Source organism: Nothobranchius furzeri, chromosome 3 (assembly GCF_043380555.1).
Source record: "Nothobranchius furzeri strain GRZ-AD chromosome 3, NfurGRZ-RIMD1, whole genome shotgun sequence".
NCBI lineage: Eukaryota > Metazoa > Chordata > Actinopteri > Cyprinodontiformes > Nothobranchiidae > Nothobranchius > Nothobranchius furzeri.
The window spans coordinates 73,062,730-73,090,216 of record NC_091743.1 but is presented as its reverse complement, the minus strand read 5'-3'; the positions used below and the strand labels follow the sequence as shown (position 1 = coordinate 73,090,216).

The window sequence follows — 27,487 nt, the reverse complement described above, 5'->3', positions numbered from 1 at the left end:
TTGATCATCTCTACAGTACTATTCCAGCTTGTTGACACATCCTGGGTGAGCGACTCTTTCTTGATGGAGTGTGTGATTTGTTGTTGTTCAAGTTCCACTGCATTTGCTGGGCTGTGCTTGAAATGACCAACAACTTTTCTGCATTTAGTCAATGCACTGTCAGATGGACTGTTCTGTAGAGAAACTGCAATAGCTCGATGCCGGCTGTGTGCAATGCAAGGCATATACTCAAATGGTAGTTGCCTCGCCGCAGCAATCATGTTGCGTGCACTATCTGTGGTCAGTGTGCTGACTTTAAGTTCAATGTTCCACTGCCTGGCTACTTGCATAAAATGTTCAGCGCATGTGTCGGCAAAATGTCTGTCCTCTGTTTTCATAACAGTCAAAGCATGTGACCGAAGTTCCCAGTTTGATGTAAAATAATGTGCTGTTACCCCGAGATAGCTGTGATTACTCCGAGACGTCCAGCAGTCCCCTGTTAGGGCAACTGTTTTTGTCCGACTCAATGTCTCCTCCACCTTTGCTTTTTCATCTTGATACAGTTTTTGTATATTGGTTACCGTGGTGGCTCTCGAAGGTAATTCATATGTGCTGTCGCTTGATGCAATGCGAATTACGTCACGTAGTCCTTCATCCTCCACAATGTGAATCTGTCTGCAGGCTGCAGGCTACCCATTTAGCAATGGCTGTTGAAAGCTTACATGATGTCGAATTGTCTAGGCGTCGCTGCCGAAAACTTTCCAGCATGGTTTGCTTTTGGCGAGGAGGAGGAGAGCTCTCTGCATCAGCTGTATGCTTCGCCAGCAGGTGGTATTTGAGACCTGAAGTACTACGATGATAGCTCAGTTCACATCGACAGTAAACACAGATGACTTTTGTCTTATCAGTTGTACCATCTGGTAGAGTTTTAAATGTAAACTTTCCATTCAAAAGACCATTTTTGCTTTCCATGCTCTACCTAGCATCCGCGACTGAGCATTAACATTCTTGTTTATGTAGGCTATAGAACGCCAGGAGGGCAAAAGGAAAGTACGGAAGCCTGCGCGTTAATCACACATTAATTAAATTAACGTTGTTAAAAGGAGCTTTGCATTAATGCATTAAAAACATATTTATTTTGACAGCCCTAAAAAAATAATGCCTGCTGGTGGTAGTCGAAGGGACCGGTGGCGCCTGTGCTCGGCAGCCTTGCCTCTGTCAGTGCGCCCCAGAGCAGCTGTGGCTACATCGTAGCTCATCATCATCATCATGCATTAAAAACACATTTATTTTGACAGCCCTAATATATATATATATATATATATATATATATATATATATATATATATGTATATATATATATATATATTAGAAAAAACCCAGCATGAGAATAATAATCGTAAAACTATGTTTTAGCTCTGCTGACCAAACATAGGTGCATTGCTTCCAGCTGTAATCACAGACGTAGGGCCACAGGCTTAAGGTGTCATACATATTTTCCACCTCTAGATGATGCCCTTTGATAAAAATTGGATTTCTGCTTTAACTTATGCTTGTAGAGCCAACCTATATATGGTAATATAAAGTCTGGCCACGAGCCATTCGCGGGGCGAATCCACGGTTGTGTTTCAAACTGCCTCTGCATACATCTGGACAGCGCTAGGACCAATCGGAGCAATAAACTATGTGACATTTCCATCACTACAGAAATCTGTCATCAAGACAGTTTGCCATAGATTGTCAAAGAAGAAACAAATCCTTTACTGAAATAAATGAGGTTAGTGGATCCCAAAGCCATTAGAAACGAGTGCCATCTTTGTAGGGAGCCGTTGGTCTGAACGTACCAACCATTAGAACCGGATGTTTGGAAGCTAACTTTAAGGGTTGCTGTTAAAAGGACCAACAAATTATAATGTTTGCAAAATCTCCTAACAAGTTCTGGAAACGTACTCATCTAATCAATCGAGTAACTTAAAGTTGTTTTAACCAATCAATAGGCAGCTACTTCAGATTGCACAGATCTGAAGAAGACAGCTCATCCTGCAGAAGCGGAAGAGGAAGAATTTCCCTAACAAGTCTAATCATTCCAAATAAAACAATGAACTGTAAACAGTAATTAATAAATAATAGAAAAAATAAATGAGTTTTTTTGCACCTTTAATAGTTTTTATTTTAATTGTAGAACTGCAGAATCAATGCAGGACTTATTTGATCCGTTTTATGAAAGTGCTTTTTTAAACCTTATACCTGTGATAAATGACCCGCACTTGTATAGCGCCTCTCAGAGTATGGACTCCAAAGCGCTTTACACTACAGTGTATCATCCATCCATTCACACACACACACACATTCACACACTGATGATGATGAGCTACGATGTAGCCACAGCTGCTCTGGGGCGCACTGACAGAGGCGAGGCTGCCGAGCACAGGCGCCACCGGTCACGTCGACTACCACCAGCAGACATTAGTGACATTGTTGTAGGATACTTCTAGCTGTTTTAGCTGTACTTTCTAATGGTAATAAATATTGATTAGCCACAAATGATCTCAGACATAACCAACTCCAGTAACAGCAGGAAGGACTGTTTATGTTTATGGGGGGTGCACACATCGATGCACTCACATGATGCCTTCTGTTTCCTCGTCTGGAGGAAGTTAACCACAAACACAAACATGTGAATGACTGCTGCTGTGAAAACGTTAACATGCTGGAGAGGAATGAATGCTGCAGGTTGGGGTTTTCAAAAATCTGCCTTTTGTTCATGTTGCTTCAGTTAAATAATGAAAAATATCGGCAGGAAATGCAGGAAACAACCAGACAAAAACTACAAAATCTGTTTTACTGAGTGTATGAAGTGAAGCTGAGGATGCAGCAGCAGCTGATGGACACAGAGAAGGATGAGATGGACACGTGCAGACTATTAAACATTTCTGTGTCCTTGCCTGACTCCTTTGTTTCCTCGTGTTAAGTGGAAATGTACAGCATTGTTTTTTTGTCATCTGTCTCATTTTTTACTCCGCCCTCTCTCTGAACCAATCAGAAAGGGTTGAAGGAGGAAGTAGACCAGAGCTGGACTTCCTGTTTTATGTCTCTGAAAAAAGCAGTACATCAGATGATGCAGCCTCCGATTAAAATGTAATCTGGAGTTTGGAATTGGACAGTGGCATTAACTGATGTATAGAAGGAGAAAAACGTTGCGATTCAGATATTAGCAGATCACACTTATTATATTCTGATTCATCTTTTTGTCTCAGCTCATTTCCCAACAGAAACGTCCAATAAAAGCTAAATAAATACAGATTCATGGACTCTGATAACTAAAAGCAGCAACTAAAGCAGATCAGGATCATTTCTGGGTAATAGGTATATAGTAGTGTGTGTGTGTGTGTGTGTGTGTGTGTGTGTGTGTGTGTGTGTGTGTGTGTGTGTGTGTGTGTGTGTGTGTGTGTGTGTGTGTGTGTGTGTGTGTGTGTGTGCGTGTGTGTGTGTGTGCATGCGTGCGTTCAAACCTCACCGGTGTAAACTAAAACTGCCAAGGTAAACAAGCAGTGAGATTCGGATTCCCAGAAGTGTTTCTCACACATCCATGTTTCAGGTTCTGGTGTGACCTCAAATCTGCTCACTCAGTTTCTTGTTTCTGCCCCTTTGGAGTATTAGTAATGGAGTATTAGGAGGGGTATTTTGTTACAGTTGCAGATGAACGTTTTACATCTCTCGTCTCCTCAGAATGGCTCAGAAAGAGAAACTTCAGTGCCTGAAGGACTTCCATAAGGACACTTTGAAGCCGTCTCCTGGAAAGAGCCCCGGCACTCGTCCTGAAGACGAGGCGGAGGGCAAACACCCGCAGAGGGAGAAGTGGGCCAGCAAGCTGGACTTTGTTCTGTCCGTGGCTGGCGGATTCGTGGGTTTAGGGAACGTTTGGCGTTTCCCGTACCTCTGCTATAAGAATGGTGGAGGTAAGACTTGGCGTTGCAAATAATTCCCATGAAACTTCAAGCATTTTTGGATAAATAACTTTGTTCTGCTTTGTATTTTTCACCAGTTTTTCTTTGATCTTCCCTTTTTTAGGTGCATTTCTCATCCCCTATTTCATCTTCCTGTTTGGCGGAGGTTTGCCTGTCTTCTTCCTAGAAGTTGCTCTTGGTCAGTTCACCTCTGAGGGTGGCATCACCTGTTGGGGGAAGCTCTGCCCCATCTTTACTGGTATGAAGAAGAAGAAGAAAATATATTTTCTATTGCACCTCAAGATAAAAATCACGAGGTGCTTCACAAAAACAAAAAATGTAAAAATATAAAAATAATTTAGAAAATGATTAAAAATATATTTAAAATGAGCAAAAAATGGACAATTGTGATTAAAAATTTTAAAGAACGAGAGAGAGAGAATAGGAAAGAGGGAAATCAGTGGATTCTGAGGAAGGTGGAATAGGTGGGGAGAGCAGAACAAGGAGAGGGTGATGAAGAAGATCATACAAAATCCAGCTTGAACAAATGAGTCTTCAGCTGCTTTTTAAAGGAGTCCACTGAGTCCTCTGATCTCAGGCTCAGGAGGAGAGAGTTCCAGAGTCTGGGGACCACAGCAGCAAATGATCTGTCACCTTTGGTCTTTAGCCTGGTGCTGCACAACCAGTAGGCTTTGATCATTGGACCTCAGGGACCTGCTGGGGGTGTAGGGACTAAGAAGATCACCAATGTAAGATGGTGCTTGTCCATGTAAGGCCCTATAGACCAGAACCAGGATCTTGAAATGAACACTGAAGTTGACTGGCAGCCAGCGAAGCTGGAGGAGAAGCGGGGTGATGTGGGTGTGTTTGGAGGACTTGGTCAGAAGCTGAGCACAGGCATTGTGAACCACCTGTAGACGGTTCAGGGAGGTTCTGCTCAGACACGTGAAAAGAGAGTTACAGTAGTCTAAGCGTGAGGAGATGAAGGTGTGGATAACAATCTCAAGTTCAGAGCAGGACAGGATGGGACTCAGCTTAGCAATGTTCCTGAGATGGAAGAAGGAAGAGCAAACAAGAGAACTGACATGAGAATCCAGGGTGAGAGCTGGGTCAAAGGTCACACCAAGATCCCTGACAGGGTTTGGTGTGAGAAGCAAGCTGACCAAGAGAGTCTCTGACTCTGGGAACCAGCTTGTCTGGGGCACAGATGAGGATCTCAGTCTTATCTTCATTCAGCTGAAGAAAGCTCCCAGCCATCCAGGTTTTGATAGAGTCTAAGCAGGTGTGTAACAGCTGCAGCTTAGACATCTCATTGGGCTTAAAGGAGATGTACAGTTGGATGTCATCTGCACAAAGATGGTAGGAGATTCCTTTGAAGGAGCTCAGGATGTGTTAAAGAGGGAGCAGATGGAGGAGAAAGAGCAGAGGCTCCAGCACAGAACCTTGTGGGACATCATGGGTAAGAGAGGTGGTGGAGGACCTAAACTTGGAGACGGCCACAGAAAAGGAGCGCTCAAAAAGATAAGAGGAGAACCACTCCAGAGCAGATCCTGATAGGCCTACCCAGTCTCTCACTCTCTCCAGTAGCAGGTGATGGTCAACAGTGTCAAAGGCTGCAGTCAGGTCCAGCAGGACCAGAACAGAACAGTCCCCTGCATCACAGTGAGTCAGAAGGTCATTAGAGACCCTAAGAAGAGCGGTTTCAGTAGAATGAGCTCTACGAAAACCTGACTGGCAGCTATCATAAATGTTATGTTCATCAAGAGCAGCTGTGAGTTGTTTAGCCACAACCTTTTCCAAGATCTTAGAGATGAACAGAAGTTTAGAGATGGGTCTGAAGCTGCTATGGAGAGAGGGGTCGAGACTCAGTTTTTTAAGAAGCGGGTGGATTACAGCGTTCTTAAAGTAAGCAGGGACCTGACCAGAAACCAGAGAAGCATTAATTATAGAGAGCACGCTGGGACCGATGGACTGAAAAGCAAAGATGAGGGCAAGATGTCGAGGGGGCATGCAGAGGTCTTCATAGAGTTAACTAGTTTGGTTAACTTGGGCAAAGAAACAGGAGCAAAGATATCTAGGATGACAGATTGGGTTGGAGCCGGGAGAGGCAGCGATAAGGCTGAAGGAGAGATGCTAGATCTGACCTTATTGTCTTAGTCCACAAAGTTTCACAATCTGCAACAGAGTGGATGGAGGCTGTAGGAGAGGCAGGAGAGACAATACTGCTGATGGTGTTAAACAGCACCTTGGGGTTCCCTTTGCTCTGGGACATCAGGTTGGAAAAATAGGAAACCCTAGCGTCTCTGACTGCAGAGTTAAAGGATGTCAGAAGGTCCTTTAGGTGCAGCAGATGGACGTGGAGACGGGTTTTATTCCACAAGCGCTCAATTTTTCTGCATTGGTGCATGCAACTCGCCACCAGTCTCTCTGAGCCTTTGTGGGTGCTGGCTGGGACCAGGGGTCACCAACTGCTCTGATTACTAATTCATTGTGATTCCTACTTAGAACATCCACTTTTATTTTACACTTTAGTTTTTCCAGCATTGCTGCAGGTCAGTGAGACGCTGATGGTTAGATAGAAAATGTTGGTTAATTAGCTTTGCAGGTGGTCAAAAACTGAGCTGAAAGTCAACTTTCATTTACAGATGATCAGAAAAGTGTTGTGATCAAATGTTGTAAACCTGTAGTATGAGGAACGCCCAGCTCTTCAAGACCTTTATTTGGGCCTGATTGGTGAAATTCCACCTTTATATGTGTTTGATTATATTTATAACTTAGAGCTGCACTGAGGCTCAAAGTTATGTTTAAGTTAGAGGTCAGACATTTGACTTGGTGAAAGCTGATTCCCAGACTCTCTATTGGGAATTTGGAATCAGAATTCCATAGGAGTTTGTGATGATTCACTGACCTTCATCAGGAAGGGGATAATGTGTGGAGAGTCTAAGGAATGTCTTTCTATCACCATTAAATCTAAATGGAATTTGGTGAAAAAAATGTGTTATTTGTCCCGTGGATTTCCTGTTTTGTTGGATTATGCGCCACACAAAGCTCCGCCCACCGCCTCTCCCTTGGACTGTTGCTCTTCTGCCCAGAAGCAGCCTCCTCCTCAGCCTTTTCTTTCTTATCAAGGTTTTTGGATTTTTCCACTCCTCTGTTGGTTTTCACAGAGGAATGGCTGAGTCACTCCAGACTCTCCTCCAATCAGAGAGCAGAGATTTTACCCAGCTGTCGTTACCAGGCAACAGGCAGGCCTGCACGGGTACACCAACACACCGAGGTCTTGTTTTAGCTCCAACCTGCTCCGGCTTTCACCTGGTCTCCTGTGAAAAGCTTCGTTTTAAGAACTTCTGAGACGTCTCCTGATTGGTCCTTCGTTCTCAGAGGAAGTCATCGTTTATTCTTTAGTCATCTGCTCATCCTTTTAATGGTCTCTGTTTCTCATCACTTTCTTTTTTCACCAGTTCCTCTCACCTCCCCCTCTCCTCCTGTCAACAACCAGCTGAAGAGGTTAATGTATTCATGTTTTTACAGCCTCCTCATCTTCAGTCATCGCACATAACTCTTGTCTCTGCTTCTTCTGAGTCTGCATCATCAGTCTGCTTTTTATCCTCTTTCTGTGCCCTCTCCAGCATTGTAACATATTCTTCTGATTCCTCAAACACACTGGTGCTTGCACACATGCACACCCAAAAGATTGGGCATCAGAGTGTCCTGAATTGCACATCGCTATGGCAACAGCACAGCAACATGGAGAGACGCCACAAGAGAGAGAGCTCAGAAGAAAAGAAGCAGAGTGGAGAGATCCGAGGAGCCGACAGATGGATTGATAACAAGAAAAATGAGAAACAAAAGATAAAGCTTGATGAAAGAGGGAATAAAGAAAATATATCAAGGGAAGGAAAACAATCAGGGAACAGAGAGAAAACAGGGATGGTAGGAAAAATTAAAAGTTAAAGCTGATGAATTCATTACAGTCTAATAAACCTGATGTAATCCAAAAGGGTTCAGATGAAGGCAACTGGACATCTTTGGCTTCTTGAAGACAATTCGCTTCTCATCCGAAGAACTTTGTCAGTTTTGACTGGAATGGGAGAGTCAGGTTTATAAGCTGTAGCCGTGTGATGAGAAGTGAAACATCTTCAAGAAACCAAAGATGTCCAGTTGTCTTCATCTGAACCCTTCTGGATTACCATGGCCTGGATGACTGAGAACCTTCAGCTGCATAAACCTGATGTAAGACACGAGGTAGAAACCGGGTTGGGACCCACGTTTCCTCTTGTTCTGATGGTGTAAAATGGTGTCATGAAGTGTGAATAAAAACCACCGCACTAATTCAGGACGTGTTGATGGAACTGAGAGGATGACATGGAGTCTGATTCATCCCTGAGGGAGAACATGGGTTAGAGGTGACTGCAGCTCAACTACAGGTTAAGAAGACCTGCAGAAAGAAGCTTCTGCTTTCAGCTCCGGATTTAACCAAAATGTTCGGGACTGAACCAGCATGCATTCATCACAACTGAACGGTGGAGCTGCAGCTTCGTTCACTGGTGGATATTTATCACTAAATCCAACCGAAAGCAACAGACAACTGTAGAGTCAAAATTAAACTAGAAAATCAAGTTAAACACAGGTCCGTATTTAATCAAATCAGTCAATTCAATCAACTAATAAACAAGAATGTTATTTTTAGCCAGAGTTTTAGCAAACAGTAGATTGCATCAGATCTTTCTGTGACTCAGACCGCCACCCTGGGCCTCCTTTGGGCAGCAAGTGACTTCAGAGACTTAACCCCCCCCCCATGACAGGAAGAGACCTCCAGCTGAGCCAGACTGAGGGAGGGCGGCTATCGGCACCAAATGTTTGGGGATAAAAATGGAAAGGAAAGGAACAACATCAAACAAGAAAACACCAGGATGCAGAGTGTTTCAGATACACACACAACTATCAAAATGGGTTGTGTTTAACTCTTTCTAGACTGTTTTTGCAAACCATCATCAAACCACATCTGGTCCAGATGAAGCATCCTCAGATGAGAAGCAAAACATCTTCAAGAAACCAAAGAAGTTCAGTTGCCTTCACTTTTATTCATTTAGATTAGAATGTTGTTTTGTAATAATATCAGCCAATAAACAGTTCTGCAGTGTCATTACTATTATTTTATATTTTCCTAAGATTCCTTAATAACTACAACTGAGTGAGGTCAGGCAAGGTCACGAGACAAAAGCTCTAGAAATGACATCATGGAGGAGGACAAATCTGTTTGTTTGATCAGCAGCGTACTGTGTGATCCAAGCAGGTGTGTGTATATGTGTGTGCGTGTGTGTGCGTACTTGTCTTTATATGTTTAACTGGACAAATTATACCTTTAACATGTAACGTGTGGACATTTCCACAAACGTTTTGCTGGTCCACACATTGCTAAGCAGGTTTGGTGTGAATTAACTTTTAATTTAGGTCAGTTTATGTTAGAGTATGGGTGGGTTAGGCAAAGTAGATTCACTAAAATGAAAGGAAGTAAATGAGTCCACACAAGCATTTGAATATGTGTGTCTGTGTGTGTTTAGAAATGTAAATCTATGCCAGCTGCTAATTACCAAGTGGTTAGAAGAACATGACAAGGTGCTGAAGACTTCAGTTCATATACATGCTGAAGACACACAGATGGTGAACAAGGCTGGGGATGTTTCTCTGTAATTCATGCAGACATCTCTCATCTCTCTCTCTCTCTCTCTCTCTCTCTCTCTCTCTCTCTCTCTCTCTCTCTCTCTCTCTCTCTCTCTCTCTCACTCTCTCACTCTCTCACTCTCTCACACACACACACACACACACACAGATGGCCAGTGACGCTGAAAGACATTAATTTGGATGAGTGGTCCCTGTCGAGTGTGCTGTAATATCCTTATGAGGACCGGTGGTAACTGCAGTCATCACATGACCTCTAACCCAAATCCTAATCCAGCCTGATCCAAGTCCCAGTTGGTGCACCTACTCTAATTTTGGGAGGTGATTTTATTAAAATGACTGAATGGAAAACAGCACAGGCAACCTTGATCTTGTGTTTACCCCTAGCTTGGTGTCGAGGTCTGTAATGACGCAGCGACACTCGTCTGATGACTTCATGCCACCGAAGGTTAACAAAACTCAAACCACACCGGGGTCTTTGAGACCATAGACTGTACATACTTGAGACGTATAAAGTATATTCTGGTCTGATATTTGTGTAGAAAAACATCAGATATGATGAAGTTTTTATTATGCAAGTAAAATGGTTTATAGACTGATGAGTTTCGTAGAAACAGTAAACAACAAAATTATAGAAAAAAATGGAACAAAGCAACCCTGACAAATGGTGAATGTTATTTCAAATCAGTTATATGGGCCTCTTTGAAACTGTTGATGCAATAGCTTTTGTTGTTAAGCGCTAGAGCCCATCCTCAGCCTTTGCCATTAGAATCATGATATTTTTGTTTGGACAAAAATGTTTATATTTGACACTTCTGTCCACTTACCCCCTCCTTTGTGGGATCCCTCACAGTTCAGTGTTTGAACCCTCACTATTCACACACTAAATGATGCTTTTGTGGTCCGTTGAGCCGTTGTAACTTTTATATTGATGCAGATTTGTTTCATTAGATGTATATCCTTTTCTCCTGCATTTTAGCTGTAGCCATTGGGGTATGACATAACTACAATGTTATTTGAGAAGGCAATGCTGGTCCTAAAGGCTAAAAAATTTCCATAGTGAGGATGAAAACCAATATGTCAATAACAGATTATGCTCTTTATTGCTTTTCATAAAAACATCCAGTATCATATGTCAGTAACTTTTTTCACATCTGTGAAACAGTTTACCTTTAATATAAAGTTTTATAAATGTCCCTCCCAGACCACGACCAGGGACTGGGACAAGGCCTTATCGCAGTATGTCCACGGAATGCACTGCTGGATTATTGGGTGCAGATGAGTTGTGCAGATTTTTTAAGTCATAGACATGGATTACCAGGGACTTGCACACAAATGTGCATTGTCAAATCATGAATGTTGACTTATGTAAAGCATTTGCATTTGATTGGTTGACGTACGGTGCATCTCTTTAATCTCCAAAAAGCCATGATCATGGCTCCAGGACTGCACCCAAAACCAACCCCCAACTTTGCTTTTAGAGACTTATGATTTTTCCCTAAAATTCACTCAAACAATAAATAAATCCGAAGCCTTAACCCAAAGAGCTCCTAACTTCATATAACCTTTTCAAACATGTTTTGTAATGAACTGACTGATGTTGTGTTTTCAGGCCAATTGGAAGTCAGCAGCAAGCGTCTTCCTCTTTGAGAAAATCTAACAAAAACTGTTGTTGTCACCCAAATGAGACTCCCATCACAAGTCTCAGGAGGTGGAGGCGCCTGAACATGTTTTCCATTTTAATTGGATGTTGACCAATACCGATGCTGATATGTAGACAACACGGTCAGCCGATGGCCGATGTGTTCTGCCAATTTTTGTGGGCCAATTTTCATGGCAGATATCTAGATGTTTATTTTTTTGTTATAATGTCATTAATAACATCAGTTGGTGCTCCAAATGTCTGAAGCCGAATCAGTTTTTGAACTTTGAATTTAAATGGTAAATCTTAACTTTGTGCTTTGCTCAGTGTTAAAGTCAGACACCTAAATAAAGTTAATGTAAAAATACATTTAAATAAAATTCTGCAACAGCACCGGGCTGCCCGAGGATGTGCCTGATTTTAAATAGATTTTACTATCAAATATCAGCCGGTGTATGAAGAAACTGTAAATATCCTCTAGTTTCAATGCATTAATACTACTGCGGGTACTTTTTAAAAACTAAATTAGCTTCTTTTGAATTTGCTGCTACTGATTTGATATTTAAAGTTATCATTCATGATGGTTTTCTGCTTAGATGTCTGAAACCTTTCTCCTATTTTTAGGCATTGGTTACGCCTCCATTGTGATCGTTTCCCTCCTGAATATCTACTACATTGTCATCCTGGCCTGGGGTCTGTACTACCTGTTCCAGGTGAGGAGAAGGCTTTGTTGTTAATTCTAGGATTATTCTGATGACTTTAGTGCCCGTTTTGTTGATGTTAAACATAATAAACAAAAATGCCGTGCTGAACTGTAGTTGAGCTGTTAACCGGGAGGACAGAGTGGGGTCTGCACGTTGACCACTGACAGCCCTCCTGCTCTCTTACCTTCCAGTGTTTCCAGCCGGAGTTGCCCTGGGCCAAGTGCAAGCAGCCCTGGAACACAGATCACTGCATCGAGGACACGTACCGCAAGAACAAAACCATTTGGTTGGCTGCCAACGCCTCCAACTTTACCTCCCCCGTCACTGAGTTTTGGGAGTAAGTTACATAAAAAAACACACCGGCTCATTTCCTCACTCACACGCACACACACACACACACACACACACACACACGCACACGCACACGCACACGCACGCACGCACACACACACACACACACACACACACACACACACACACACACACACACACACACACACACACACACACACACACACACGCACACACACAACTGTCATGGGGGCATTTCTCACCATTATGAACCATTGTTTGGTGTTGCAGACACAACGTGCTGGGAATCACCAGTGGCATCGAGGAGATGGGTCCTGTGAAATGGGACCTGGCCCTGTGTTTACTGCTCGTCTGGGTCATCTGCTTCTTTTGCATCTGGAAGGGTGTGAAGTCAACTGGAAAAGTACATTCATGCAGCAGCTCTTTTTTACGACGTATAGCAATTTGTTTATCCAGAGGAGCAAGACTTTTATTCATCTTAAAGATGAAGGAACCTAAAAAACGCTCGTGTGAATGTTCTAGTAGCTGTGGTCTGACAAAGACAAGCTGAACTACACCCACCGTGTTCTTTATCTGAGTTCATCAGCTAGTTAGTTTGCTATTTGAATCTTTGATGTTTTTCTGTGTAGTATGACTGTAAAACTGGTTTAATAGGGATTAATGGTTTCCATATTTGGTAAACGTTGCTGTATCTTTACTGTAATATGTCTGATTTAACTGGAGCTTCTTCATCGCCTCTAGTGAAGGCCGAGCTTTAGCGCAGCAGGAAGAGGTGAAAACCAGCATGTTGGATGTGAATAACGTTACATTTTGACCGTCAGATTGGTTCTTGCAGGAATTAAGCAGCACTCATTGTTTGTGGAATACAGCTACAGACACTTCTGGTAGTTTTTCATTTAAACTCTGTCTTATGGAGGGTAAATGGCTGCCATGGTGACCAGAAAACAGAATTTCCCCAAGTCCAGACATGATCAGTCAAAATCTATTCTTTTTATAGCCTCAACGCTCTTCATCGATTGGTCTAGTCTGATAAATGGTCTCTAATTATTGTTGCTTGTAATAAAATCACTGCTACAAGTTCAAGTGTGGTCACCGCCGTCCACAAAGCGGATAATGTCACTCAGATATTGATCTTAGTGACCGCCTGGGATCTTCCCCCTAATCTGTCTCCATCTGTGGTTAATAATCTGAAAGTAAAAGCCAAGTTAACGTGGTTCCGAAACACATTTATGATAATGACATCAAAGAAATTTGCTTTTGGAGCAAATCAATTTTTTTTTTAACTGGAGCGTGAAGATGCATTTACATCGCACTGATTATCTGTGTGTGTGCGTGCGTGTGTGTGTGTGTGTGTGTGTGTGTGTGTGTGTGTGTGTGTGTGTGTGTGTGTATGTGTGTTTCAGGTGGTTTACATCACAGCCACATTCCCATTCGTCATGCTCATCGTCTTGTTGATCCGTGGGGTGACTCTGCCAGGTGCTTCTGAGGGCATCAAGTTCTACCTGTACCCTGACCTCAATCGTCTGAAAGACCCAGAGGTATGTGACATAATTTGCTGTTTGGCATGAAGAACCTGTTGGCTGATCTCCAGTTATAGTCCGTATTCCCTCTACTAGGCCGTACGTTTGTTCTTGCAGGGTTCTCAGCATGTCAAGTCCATCTGGCTGGTCAGGAATTTTCCAAATTTAAACTGGAAAATAGGAGAACTTGACAGTGGAACCAAAACTGGGCCAAGAAGTTAAAAAACAAACAAACTTCAAGCTAAAACTGGACTTGCAAACTGTTGTAAGACTGGGCATAAACATTTGTCAAATTTAGTGAAACTGTCTCTGCGTTGTTGAGAGTCTGTTTAAACCTCAGATCAATGTTCCTGTTCAGGTTCTCCCTTTAGTGTTAACGACTACAGACTTACACACGCAGAAGGAGTTGAAATGTTCACCCCTCCTTTATGTTGGCTGGCTACCTCCATCTACAGCAGCTCAACCAGTCTAAAATGTTTTATTTCAGCATTCAAACACCACACTCAACCTATTTTTACTCATTTTGAAACTGATTTGGTTACTCTGAGTTCAACATGAAGGCTGAACAAGAAAATAGTCTCCTACCCATCTACTATATAACCTTCTACTATACCATCTACTACACCATACCAAATACATTTGGTATGGTGTAGTAGAATGATTTACAAGGCATTCATTCCTACTAGAGACCACTGCAGATGTATTAAAATTAGGAGTAAACTTGACCTTTAAATGTAATTATTTAAATTGATAATTGGTTGTAAATATTTTACATTTGACTCCTCATGATGGCCTCCTCTGTGCTTTTCCTCATCAGCAAGCCTTAGCCTTTCTCTCCCCCCTTTATTTGGCAGGTGTGGATAGATGCTGGCACTCAGATCTTTTTCTCCTATGCCATCTGTTTGGGCGCCATGACATCCTTGGGGAGCTACAACAAGTACAAATACAACTGCTACAGGTGAGGCGTCAGTTTTCAGGGGTGGGGCTTAGCGCTAGGGAAGAGGGAGTGGAGGGGGGTGGGTGCAGGGGATCCTTGTGTGTTCATTAACAAATCCTCCTCATGACATATGTGTGACATAGGGACTGTTTGCTGCTGGGAGCCCTCAACAGTGGTACCAGTTTTGTGTCTGGCTTCGCAATATTTTCCGTCCTGGGCTTCATGGCACAAGAGCAAGGGGTGGACATTGCTGATGTGGCAGAGTCAGGTACGAGGGTTCTGTAAAGGCGGCAGTGATGGTGGGCGCTGCTTCCTGGTTAACAAATTAAATAACAGTAATAAAAGAAAAAAAAAACAAGAAAAACAGCAACGAAACCCAAAAGAGAATCAGCCTCTACGCTCAATTTTGTAATGAATCCTGGAACCTAATGGATTTCCTCATCAAACTCAAATGACGGCATCGGAATATGGAAGCTTCCGCAATCAAACACTCCTTGACATAAGCAGAAAATGAGAACATTTGGTCGGTCTGTTAGGGCCCAAAAAGCAAGGTGGCACCAGTGGACAGACAGTAGAAAGAGACAGTTCTTCCTGGTAACGAAATCCGTTCATGGTTTCTAGTGCATCTTGTGCCAAGGTGATGTCTTTATCATGCTGAGGTTCTGTTTGGAGGTCTTTTATTTGCAAACTGATGCTGTTTCAGTGCTTTCTGTTAACCTGAGGAGTATTTATGCTCAGTGGCAATGAGCTCCACCAGCTTTGTGCACCTTTATATGCCAACATGTTTCCACGGATTTTTGTTTTCTCTTCCAAAGTCATTGAGATAAAGAAGCCCAGTCAGCGTTTCACGTGGTTTTAACTCCTGTCTGTTTTTTAAATCTATGGTAGAAAAATCTATGACTCACTGTGAAATAACAAACCAAAGTGACGTGGAACGAAAGCCTACATTTGGAGTTTGTTTGGGAAAAAGCTGTTTTCCTGTTTCCCGTGGAACGCTAAAATCTTCAAGCATGCTAATAGAGGTCAGCTGACCGATTCAAAAGAAGTCCTTTTTGGCATCAATAGTTTGTGTGGAATCGAAGGATCCAAGATAAGAGAACGTTCTCCATAAACGCTCCATGCTTCCAGCCCAGTCGATACAAATATTGCACAGTTCTGCAGCGCCAGCGTAACGGGGAGGTTTGCAGAATTGTCCAATGTCAGTGTTGTTTGGTGAGTGGGCTGATGTAGGTGTCTAGGATTACAGTGTTGGTCAGAGAAGCTCAGTTGTCATTACATTTGTAATGAAGTGGACCTTTTCAAGACCCTTCCTTTTGCCTCGGCTGTAGCTGCTTGGCCTGAACGAATACTACCCATGGGACAGAATACATAAAGAGTGGCTTTTATTGTGCAAAGGCAGCACACGTGTTAATGCTTTTGTCAACCAACGATTGTTCTCTTCACCGCTACTATCTAAGCACCTGACCCTAAATGAGCTGAGATATTTCCGATCTGCACGTTTCCCTTTAAGGGCTTGGAATGTGGTTCTACCTTTGAGTCAACGTGGTGTTTGGTTGGATGCCTCGTCATAATTTCCCACTAAAATGGAACACATTGGTACGTCCCACTACCAGCTAAGATGCTGTTTTGCTGTTGTGGCTGCTCCCTTGTTTCTGTTTCCAGTTCCCAACAGAGCGTCATTGTCAAATTAGACCTGATTGAAATATAAATTAACAAAAGCCTTTGCCTTTTATTTGGTCACCCAGTTTGCATCTGTTGCTGTTTTGTAATGGTCATTTTGCATTCCTCACAGCGAGGATGCACAATGGCTTGAGTGGCATTGATAAACCGAATTTATTTGATGTGCTTGATTTCTTTTTGGAGCATTTGGGACCTAATTGACAACAACTTAAGCAGTGGTCACAGTTTTTGGTTTTCTCTCCTAGTTTTGTAAACTGTACACGCATACAGTATATTCACAGAATGCTTTAATGTTGCTGTCATAACTGACTTACTTCCACAGAGATGCAGCCTCACAAACTCGTATCGCATGATTTCAAGCTGTCCTGTTTAGTTGTCATCATAAGTGAGGAACATGAAACTGTTGTGTGATGAGTGTGTAGTTGTTAGTGTGTCATATCTTGCTGCATGTAAGAGGTAAGTAAAGATGTGCATAGATGTGTTTGTCTCCATGACAACACCCACCTTTACATGAATACACATAAACATGCTCCATGTTTTATAGCCATCTATGACCAGTTTTTTCCCATCTTGCTCTGCATTTCTACGTTTTGGGGACACGTTTTCCCCACACGGATGCAGATCAGATAAAATTATCATATGATACTAATGTAGCTCGTCCCCCACTCCCTTCTGTCTGCTCTCACCCCCCTCCCCCTCCCTCTGCAGGTCCCGGCCTGGCGTTCATTGCATACCCCAAGGCTGTTACCATGATGCCTTTTCCTACACTCTGGGCCATCCTCTTCTTCATCATGCTGCTGCTGCTTGGCCTCGACAGTCAGGTCAGCAGACACATGAAACTTTCACACACCCGAAGGTTTTTGTTCATAAGTATGTAAATAAACAACTGTTTCACAATCAGCTGGTGAGGGCAGAAGCATGTCATGTGTCTGAAAAAGCTGGTGCACAAACAAAAGGGCATTTAATGATCTGAAATGACGATGGGCTCTGTTGTGTGCTTTTAGGGCTCATGGCTAAGAATTGAGGCTAACAAGGCTAATTTAGTAAAGCAGCACCAAACCACAGGACACACTTGCTTTTGGACTTGGTCTTTGATGCTTTTACTTTCAGCAAATGAGTTCAAAGAAATAAAAAGCAAAGCTGTGAGGCTGATGGTTGAAGTGGGCAGGTTGGTGAACTTGTCTGTTTTCTCCTGCAGTTTGTGGAGGTGGAAGGGCAGATCACATCACTGGTGGATCTGTATCCATCCTTCCTAAGGAAGGGTTACTGCAGAGAGGTTTTCATCGCTATCATCTGCTGCATCAGCTACCTCCTTGGACTTACTATGGTTACCAAGGTAACGACACAATGAAATAGGAATAAAACAGGGTGTACATTATTAAAGACTATAGGAGTTATCAGAAAACATGGTTCAACTGAGCTGATGCAAAACTGGAAACTGTCTCTGCAGCATAAGAGCAGCTAATCTAGCTCTCAGCATGCACAAGTCATGTCAGGCATCCCAAGGATCAGCCGGGGTGAGGTTGCTATTACAGTAAATCCCACGAGGGGGAGAGGGAGGGGGAGTTCTCATGACTTTTGTTGGCCAGTTATGAGAACTTCCTTTCCATTCTCTGGTATAAATAGTTCTAGACCTAATTTAGATTTTCCTAAAGCTTTTGGAAAATCTAAATTTGGTGTTTTGCTTCCCTTTCTGTCATTTTTCTACCGTTTGTCATCACTGCTTATTTTTCCTGCTCTCCCATCTGGATGCATCCCAACTTGTTTGTCTCTATTCTCAACTTAAAACCAAACATTAAATCTGTTTTATTTTTCATCAGGTTGTTTTTCTGTCTACGTTAAATTAAAATGAGTGTGACTAAATCACCCCGGCCCTTCATCAGCAGGTAGCACAACGTCCCTGGATGAATGGCTGCACAGAAACAACTCCTAACTCTGTGACTTTTATAGAGATTTAGCTCAAACTCTGAGTTCTGACAGATCATTTAACATCTTTGATTCAACCTTTGCTTTTACGTTTTTGGGCTGTTAGCAGAATATCAGTGATCCGGTGAACTCACATGATGGTTCCCACAGTTAATGGCGTTAATGTTAAACATTAGCAAGCATAAAACACAGATAACATGGATCTTTTTTGAAGAGAGTACATTTAAATCAACTGCGTTTACTCCTGAATGCCGACAGATCTCCGGAGAGATGGGATTGTTTATATTTGATCACAACAGACATACAATCATAGTTTCCATACAAAAGTTCCTTGATTTTCACATTTGCTGCCCAAATTCTTTTAGCCTGGTGGGTTTAATTACTGACCATCTGTAAACCAGTCTGTTCAGAACAGGAGCTTATTTATATGAATATTTGGTTTTGTTTTACTGTTTAAGTCAGAAACCTCCTTTTGTTTGTTCCAATAACTAAAACTCTCCAATCTAAAAAACAAAGTTATTTCTTTTCCATGACAGTGTCTTTTTAAAGCGGCAGTGTCCTGATTTAACAGGTTTTCACACACTTGGGAGGATGTGGGGGAATGTACCTGAATACTTCTCGTGTGCAAACGCATCAGCTGTTCTTTGTTTGCATTTTGTTTTGTTTATGTTTATGTATTTAGCAGACGCTTTTGTCCAAAGCTACTTACAAGTTATAATCGGCATGTTGCCCTTGAGGCTAACAACAACAATAACAAACAATTTCCAGTCAGTCGTAGGTGGCAGTGAAGCAGCATGATGAATCATGGAGAGGAGGGAACAAGGAGTGGACAGTAGAGAGGGGGGCGGGTGCAGGGTGGGTGCTAGTTGATGAGATGCTCTCTGAAGAGCAGGGTCTTCAGGAGTTTCTTGAAAGTCGAAAAGGAAGCCGCTGTTCTGTTAGTGCTTGGTAGGTCATTCCACATTTGTGGAACGATGCATGAGAATAGTCTGGATTGTCCTGAGCGTGATGTAGGCACTGCTAGCCGACGATCCTGTGATGACCGGAGCGGCCGGGCCGAGACGTAAGTCTTTGCAAGAGGATTCAGGTAGATGGGAGCCGTACCATCTCAGACTTTGTATGCTAGTGTTAGCTATTTGAATTTGATGCGTGCTGCTAGCGGTAGCCAGTGGAGTTCAATGAACAGAGGGGTGACGTGTGCTCTTTTTGGCTGATTGAAGACCAGACGCGCTGCTGCGTTGTGGACCATTTGAAGAAGTCTCACAGTACAGCCTGGAAGACCAGGTAGAAGGGCATTGCAGTAATCGAGGCGGGAGATGACGGTAGATTGCACCAGGAGCTGGGTGGCATGTTGTGTTAGGTATGGTCTGATATTTCGTATGTTATACAGCGCAAAGCGGCATGAACGAGCAACAGAGGCAACATAATCTTTAAAGGTCAGGTGTTCATCAATCACAACACCCTGATTTCGAACTGCCTTTGAAGGAGCCAGAGAAAGGAAGTCATTTTGGATTGAGATATTGTGCTGTATGGATGGTTTTGTTGGGATGACAAGTAGTTCAGTTTTAGAGAGGTTGAGTTGGAGATGGTGGGATTTCATCCATTTTGATATGTCAGAGAGACAGTTTGATATTCGTGCAGAGACAGTGTGGTCATCCGGTGGAAATTACAGATAGAGCTGGGTGTCGTCTGCATAGCAGTGGTAGGAGAAGTCATGTGATCAAATGATCTCACCCAGTGAGGTGGTGTATATGGCAAAGAGAAGAGGTCCTAGTACAGAGCCCTGGGGGACTCCTGTGGCAAGATGGTGCATGGTAGAGGATTGTCCAAGGCAAGATACACTGAATGATCATCCTGTTAGGTACGATTCAAACCAGGCGTGTGCTTTTTCTGTGATGCCCATGCTAGAGAGTGTGGACAAAAGGAAGCAATGGTTGACAGTGTCAAATGCAGCCGATAAGTCGAGCAGGATAAGCACTGAGGATTTGGTTTTAAGTGTAACACATGAAACGTGTCATCTTTTAATCTGATAATGGCAGAAACTCCTCATCAGGACTGCAGATTCTGTAAAGTCAGTCTCACTGGCCTGTGACTAGTTGGGGACACAAAAGTACAAGAAAATATTCTCAAAAGAAATTTCACTGAACTGATGCTGATGTTTGGTGCATGTTTGGGTGTGTGGGACACTTGATGCAATTGCTAACAAATTGAGACTGTCTTATTGAAGTCCGGTTAATTCCCTCATTTTCTTTGCAGTTTGGTTGTGTCACTTTTCTTGCACTTCTGACTCACAGAAACTAAATAGTGGAGGAATTAAAGCATTCAAGTTCAGATTGTGATGTGTTCAAAAATTCTGAACAGTTTCAGAAAACATCACATTCATCTTCTGTAACCACTTCCTGTTCAGGTTCAGAGGTCATTCACTCATACCAGGTGACAAATTTCAGTCACTAGTTAAGCTAACTTTTATTTTTTATTGTCTTTGGGAGAAAACTGGAGTGCCTGGAGGAAATCCATCCATGCAAGCAACTCTTTGCAGAAAGGTCACAGCCAACAACCTTCTTGCTGCGAGGCAACAGTGCTACAAGCGGTGCCTTCATGCAGCTCCTTTAAGAGGAGATTCAGCTAACACACGTTTTGAAGAAGTTCTTACCATTAGAAATTGAGAGCCCTTGTGAACATCGCAAGGCTCGTGAATGCCTCCGACATTTACAGTGCAGTGATTTTATGGTTCTAAATAATAATACAGTGCACAGATGCTACAGTTAAGAGTTTGGTAAAAACAAACTACAGAGAAGAAGTTAACTGGGATTATTTCTTCCTGCAGGGTGGCATGTATGTTTTCCAGCTGTTTGACTACTATGCAGCTAGCGGTGTGTGCCTTCTGTGGGTGGCATTCTTTGAATGTATTGCTGTTGCCTGGGTTTATGGTAAGCATTAAAACATCCTGTGTTTGCATAGCAACAAATATGATGCAATTCATTTGAAGAGCAGCTTAAAATGCCCAAAATGATGTTTTTGTTTAGGAAAAACCTGTTTAGAAAAGCAGATGAAGTGACATTAGTATCAGAACACATCCAAAAGATAGCTTGTGTAAACATGGATTACCTCAGAAGCTGTCTAATATCACACACTACTGTTGTTTTATAGAACAATGTGTTTATTTTACACTCGAGTCCATATCCAACAGATGTTGTGCTGAATTTGCAGGCGCTGATAATTTTTATGATGCTATCGAGGACATGATTGGCTACAGACCAAATCCATGGATGAAATGGAGCTGGACTGTCGTCACTCCTTTACTGTGCATGGTGAGGACTCGTTGATGACCTGATGATAGTTCAGTCAGACTGGTGTTAGAATTCTTGCTCTCCTTCTTTTTCAGGGCTGTTTCTTCTTCTCTTTGGTCAAGTACAAGCCACTGACATACAACAAGGTGTACCAGTACCCTGACTGGGCCATCGGAATAGGCTGGACCCTGGCCTTGGCCTCCATGATCTGCATCCCCATGGTGGTTGTCATTAAGATCATTCGATCTGATGGGCCACTCATCGAGGTTGGTAGACACGTCTGCAAGTCTTGTGTGTGGACTAATGATGACCTGACCTGACCTGATGTAGACATCAGCTGGAGACTATTGTTTATGCTGTCGGCATTTTCCTCAGCTGAAGGGTTGAGGCTGATTCATGCTTCTCCGTCAGCTCCGCAAGGGACAGACACACACAGATTGACGGAAGCGTTTTGCCCTCATACTTCTCCGTCTCCTGGAGAGTGTTGCAAAGCAATTCCCCGGCAGGACAATCGAGGGCGTAGCGCTGCTCTGTGGTATCCTGTCATGTATCGGTCCAAGATCGTTTGTTTATATTGTGTTTTTGGTATATAAGAGACTTTTCAACACGGACATATTTGTCTCTCATTCTCCTCCACCTCTTCACGGGCTCGCCATCTCTAAACCCACGTTTCCTGTCATTTCCGTCCACAAATAAAACACTTGCTGCGCATCTTTTCACTCATCCATTCACGGGGGAATGAAACGTTCATATTTTTGAGCTTTTTCGCGAGGTATTCTACAAGCTTCTCCATGTCTGCCGCTAGTTATTCTCGGCTCTATTTATGTTTTTGAGGGCGCAATGCCGGCGCTGTAGACGACAGCGGTGCCCTGGCCAATCACAAGCTTGCGTTCTCCGTCTCGACGGACGGATGTTAAAAAAGTGAGCTCGACTCCGTACGTACTTGCATGCCTGCCGGGGCCCTACGCAAGGATGGATAATGGCGTTGCATGTCTCCGCACTGATGCAGACGGAGAAGCATGAATCAGCCTTTAGGGTTGTGTGTAATCATCAGCTGTGTCTTGTTTTTATGGTGAGTAAAACCAGCGGATTTTAAAAGTAAAGACTCGGCACCTTTTCCTGTGCAGATAAGAGGATCTGCGTGTGATCCAGGTTAAACAGATTAGGAGCCATTAGCTTTTGGAGACAGAGTCACTCTGGTGGAGTCTACGAATCAGCTGATCAGCGATGCTAGTGTAGCAACGTGAAAGCTGTAAACATATATCATTGGTTGTTCTTATTAAAGCAATTTACATATTTATTTTACTTCAAACAGGTGAAATGTTTAATGTCTACCAAACAAAACGTGAAAGTGGTCCTGCCGATCATTTTGAGTCTCTTATGTGTTTCACACCTCCGTACTCTTTTCGTTCTACCATCATTAACTCTTCCTTGTGTCCTGCAGAGGATCAAGGCCGTGGCGGCCCCCGTCCGCGGTGGAGCCAGCTCCCGTCCTGCCGACCACCGCGGCCCCAGTGAGCTCACCCTTCCGCTGGACCCCAACGGGAACAAGGGCATTCTGATGAAGGCCCCCACTCACACGATCGTAGAGACCATGATGTAAAGGAAGGAGGAGGCGGGTCTCAGTGAGATCCTCTCCTGACCTCGGATGCTTCTGAAGCTAGCTAGTTTTCCGTCTGTCTTTGTCTTTCTGGTGGACTGAAAAGGGTTTGAAGGAAAAAAAAAAAAACTCATGCTCCAAATCTTTTAGGAATACTTTTATTTGCTGCAGGTGGATTTTAAAAGAACAACAAATCCTAAATCTATTCCAGAAGTCCTTTCTCGTGACACCACAACAGGGTCAGTTGGCTCTGACCTCCGGTCATATGCAGCTACTTTCACCTATAATCAGCCTTTGTTCCCGACAAGAGTCTGCAGATGGAGGTAGTCTTTTGCAAAATGAACAAATAATTTGTTCCGAATGTTTTTTCATCTCACAATTTTCCTAAAGCTTCCCAAGGTAAACCCCGAGAAGGTGTTTTTTGCAGCAGAAAACAACCCTCCCAGCTCAAACACCCTGATCTCCTCTGATTCTGCAGCTCAAACAGAAAAACCTAACCCCACAACATCCAAAATCACCTGGTCGTGCACATGCAGAAGTATCTGAGAGGATTTGAAGTGTGGAGGCTGAACCCTTGAGTGTGTCATCTGTGGCGTACTGTACAGTAGTAGCTATCAGTCTATATCTATCTCTGTATCTTTTGTGTCCTAGACCAGTTCACAGCACACTAGATGCTGCAATAGGCACTCTTGGCTCAAAGTTTTCAATTTAATCTGTTTTATTTTCTGCAGAGGAAATGATATAATTATTATTATTAGTTTGTTTTTGTCCTCTGCAGGAAGTGTTTAGGTTATTTTATTATTCTGCTGTAGTTTTACATTGAAGAAGGAACTCTTCTTCCATCTAATACTAAGCTATTATACAAATAACACATTTAAAGTTGCAGCCTTTATACTACAGACTTCATGTTGCATTTTTTCAGCCTTAGACCAACATATATACGTTTTTATTTTCTGCATTCACAAACAACAATATAATTTTCCCAAACATTAACTTGTATGCAAGGTATGGGTGGATCGTTTATTGGCTGCAGGCGTTTCTAGCGTTCCTCCTCTGTAAGCAGCAGGGACCCATTGGCAAGCATCAGACCAGGCGGGGCGCTCAGGCCAGTAACCCAACTGCACATGCTGTAGCTGGCTGATGGAGCTTCCACAGCCGCCACGTTGCTCCGCCTCCATGGACAACTAGCTGTGAAAAGAGCTTTATTTTAAAACAAAAGTGGCTCAAACGAGCAACTAAACATGAAAAATGCACTTTTTACAATTCCCAAAAGTCTGTCGCCGCTCTGACTCGACAAAAAGTCGTGTCTAAGAAATAATTTCAAATAAACTGAAGATTACCTGAGACCTGGAGATTAAACCCGAAGAAGCCAAAGGTGGATGAAGAGTTAAGGATGAGTCTCTCTTATTAAACTGGATTGGACATCTGTCGGCGAATTACAAAACATCATTTCCATTTGGGTATTCAAAAAGTAAAATAGTGAAGCTGCGGCCTTTTATCTGGCTGATGTGTAGAAGTAGTGACAACACACTGGTAGCGGTCACCAGGGGCCATAATAGTGAGGATGTGAACGATCGAGAGCAGGCAACGTAAGGGTCGTTGTTGTTTTCTTTTAAAAATGTCTGTTACAGGATAAAAAAACAACAGTTTTCCGTGTGTCTGGTCACCAGCGATGATCTGCTCAGGACCTTCCCTTGAATGCTTCAGTTTCCTGAAAACCACATTTCCAAAATCTGTATATTAGCTTTGGGCAGCAAAGCGGTAAAAACGGCCGTTTGAGACGGCGTTGGTTCATTTGTCACACATGAATGTGAAATCTGAGTTGGTGGTAGAAAAACAGCGAGTCAGTGAGGCTTTTTGCACATATTTATTTATATTTGATGTCATATCGAAAGATGAGGCCAAAAATAATACTCTCATTGATTTATTCAGGGTACTTTTGTGTAAAAATATCGTAGAGCTTTTTTTGTCTACCGATAAAAATAGATCAAGACCGTGCATGCAGACAGTTTTACAGAAATCTGACCAAAACCGAAGAGGCATCGTCACACCCAGAGCCTCAGTCATGTTTCTTTTGCTTTGATTTTTGCCATTTGTTACCTTTTGGTCTGATTCAACAGATTTGCTGAAACAAATCCACAGCAGATGTCTATTTTCATACAACTTTTCCAGTATCTTTGTACATTTAAATGCACACAACAAGCTTCATTATATTCATAAACTTTTGTACGGCTCTGGTTCTTTGCTCTGAAGGATCTTGGCACAAACATAAAAAAACGGATTTGCAGATCGTCTTTATTTTGTTCTGAGACACATCTATTCATAATGCAGGAGTTATATCAGAATATTTGTTTCTGAACTACAAGCTGTTTAGATTTTCTTCTCTAGATGTGATTCAAATGTTTTTAACAGGAATTCCAACATGGCTGTCAGCAGCTTTGTTTTTAAAGAGAGTGATTTTACGTCTGAAACTCCAACCCTGGTGCTGAGATCCTTTTGTGGCGGGAACCTAATGACCAGATCAGAGCTGATTCTGTGTACATGTTCAGCATCCCGTTTCCTGTCCGTTCACCCCTTTGTTTTCAGAAAGACAACAAAAAGATGATTGATGCACAAGTTTTTATCAGCGAATGTTGAAATGTGAAAGTCACCTGCGGGTGAGTGTAACCGTTCTGAAGACTGATTTTTTTAGCATGAATAAAAAGAGGTTTTTTTTTTCTAAACTGATCACTTTTTCTTGAGTTCATCATGTTTGGTTTTCTTGGTTTGGTCACGTTTTTTCTTTTATTCCACATATTTAAAGCTTCAGTTAAACATGTTTCAAAAGCTCTGGTTTGTTCTGTACAATACCATTTTCACTGGTTTTGTTTCAAGAAACTGACTTAATGATATGAAAAGTAATACCAACAATTTTAAATGCCTAAAATTTCAGGGTCCACAAACATTCAGTCAGAAGAATCATTTTGCAGTTTTGGAATTTCGACCAAAATAAGACCTTTCGAGCTTCAAACGCTGAAAAATAAAGATTTTTTGTCAAAGGAAAAAGTTATTTTTAAACCCAGCAGCACTGCCACAACGCCGACTTTGTGAATGCCTTTTTAATATCTCAGCATTGTTGTTTCTAATATAAAACAATAAATGAATCAAGCCTTTTACTGAGAACACAATGACCAAAGTTCTAATATCTTATCTATGGGTCTAATCTTTATGCATCAATCCAGTCTGATGTTTGAGAGCTGCTAGAGGACAAACGTCTTCGATGCTTCGAGGAACGTTCCCAGCGTTCCACAAGCAGTAACCCTTAAAGACGACATCACATGTGTGCATCTGCCTTCTGCTCATTTAATGGTTTAAATGTTAATATGTCTGCTAGAGACCACCATCACCATGGAAACAGAGTCAGATCTGGTTTAGTTTAAGAACACATCAGCAGGATTCTGAGCTGAATGTCATAAATAAGTAGCATCAGCAGCAGGCGTGATGATTAAATAAAAACTACAAAGATTCATCACCCTATTTTTATCAGTTTCCTTACAGCATTAAAAAAAATTGCATTGCTGCAGATTGGATTCCTCCGATCTAAAATCTGATTAAACTTTATGAAATGAATGCAATCTCTGCAAAGTCTTCTGGGAAATGGAGTTCTCACCTCCCCACCTTTGATGGTCTTATTGGTGAAACCTGCTTTTTCCTGCTTGACTCCACAAACAGGCCCTCCTCTGTCCAAATGTTCTTGTTGAAATGTTTTTTATTCTTAATGAAGAAAAAAAAAACGTTTTTAAAGAATTGATTTAGTTTTTGTTTCAGTCGCCAAACTAAGCTAAAATAAAGTGTTTGAGGTTTTACTCATTTGTAAAACTCATTTTTTATTTCGTAATAAAACCTTTGTCTTTGGAATATCGATGAGCTGTCATTTCTGAGTCTGAAAACACACACACACGCACACACACCATTTTGGTGTTCCTCATGACTGCAGAATATCTAATGAACCAATGGATGGATGTTAATGGAACTCCAAGTATGTAGAATATATATATAATCTATAATAAATTATATTATAATCTATAATGTGTATAGGAAATGATGCCCATAAACAAATGAAAGACCAACTTTAATAAAACACAAAAGATGTTACAGAAACTGCAAATGCACCTACAAGTAGCTCGGAGTGACCCCAGCGCTCCCAGTGGGACCTTCAATCATTTCCCAACATGGACTCGTTTCAGTTTTCTGGTGTGAAAAGAAGCAGGTGAAATGTTCAGTCTTCC

The 27,487-nt window shown here is 42.3% G+C and overlaps 1 protein-coding gene across 1 annotated transcript in view; it reads left to right on the top strand.

Moving 5' to 3' along the window:
- The window catches only part of LOC107384982 (sodium- and chloride-dependent taurine transporter), a 30,906-nt gene extending 7,503 nt beyond the window's left edge, over positions 1-23,403 (top strand). Inside the window, exons 2-15 of the mRNA XM_015958531.3 lie at positions 3,709-3,938; positions 4,051-4,185; positions 11,875-11,963; positions 12,146-12,291; positions 12,537-12,669; positions 13,670-13,804; positions 14,641-14,744; positions 14,867-14,991; positions 17,112-17,224; positions 17,602-17,739; positions 21,157-21,259; positions 21,540-21,640; positions 21,715-21,885; positions 23,064-23,403. Of these exons, the coding sequence (XP_015814017.1) occupies positions 3,710-3,938; positions 4,051-4,185; positions 11,875-11,963; positions 12,146-12,291; positions 12,537-12,669; positions 13,670-13,804; positions 14,641-14,744; positions 14,867-14,991; positions 17,112-17,224; positions 17,602-17,739; positions 21,157-21,259; positions 21,540-21,640; positions 21,715-21,885; positions 23,064-23,222 (1,881 nt within the window). The 5' untranslated portion in view covers position 3,709 and the 3' untranslated portion in view covers positions 23,223-23,403. The remainder of the gene's footprint in view (positions 1-3,708; positions 3,939-4,050; positions 4,186-11,874; positions 11,964-12,145; positions 12,292-12,536; positions 12,670-13,669; positions 13,805-14,640; positions 14,745-14,866; positions 14,992-17,111; positions 17,225-17,601; positions 17,740-21,156; positions 21,260-21,539; positions 21,641-21,714; positions 21,886-23,063) is intronic.
- The last annotated feature ends 4,084 nt before the right edge of the window (positions 23,404-27,487 follow it).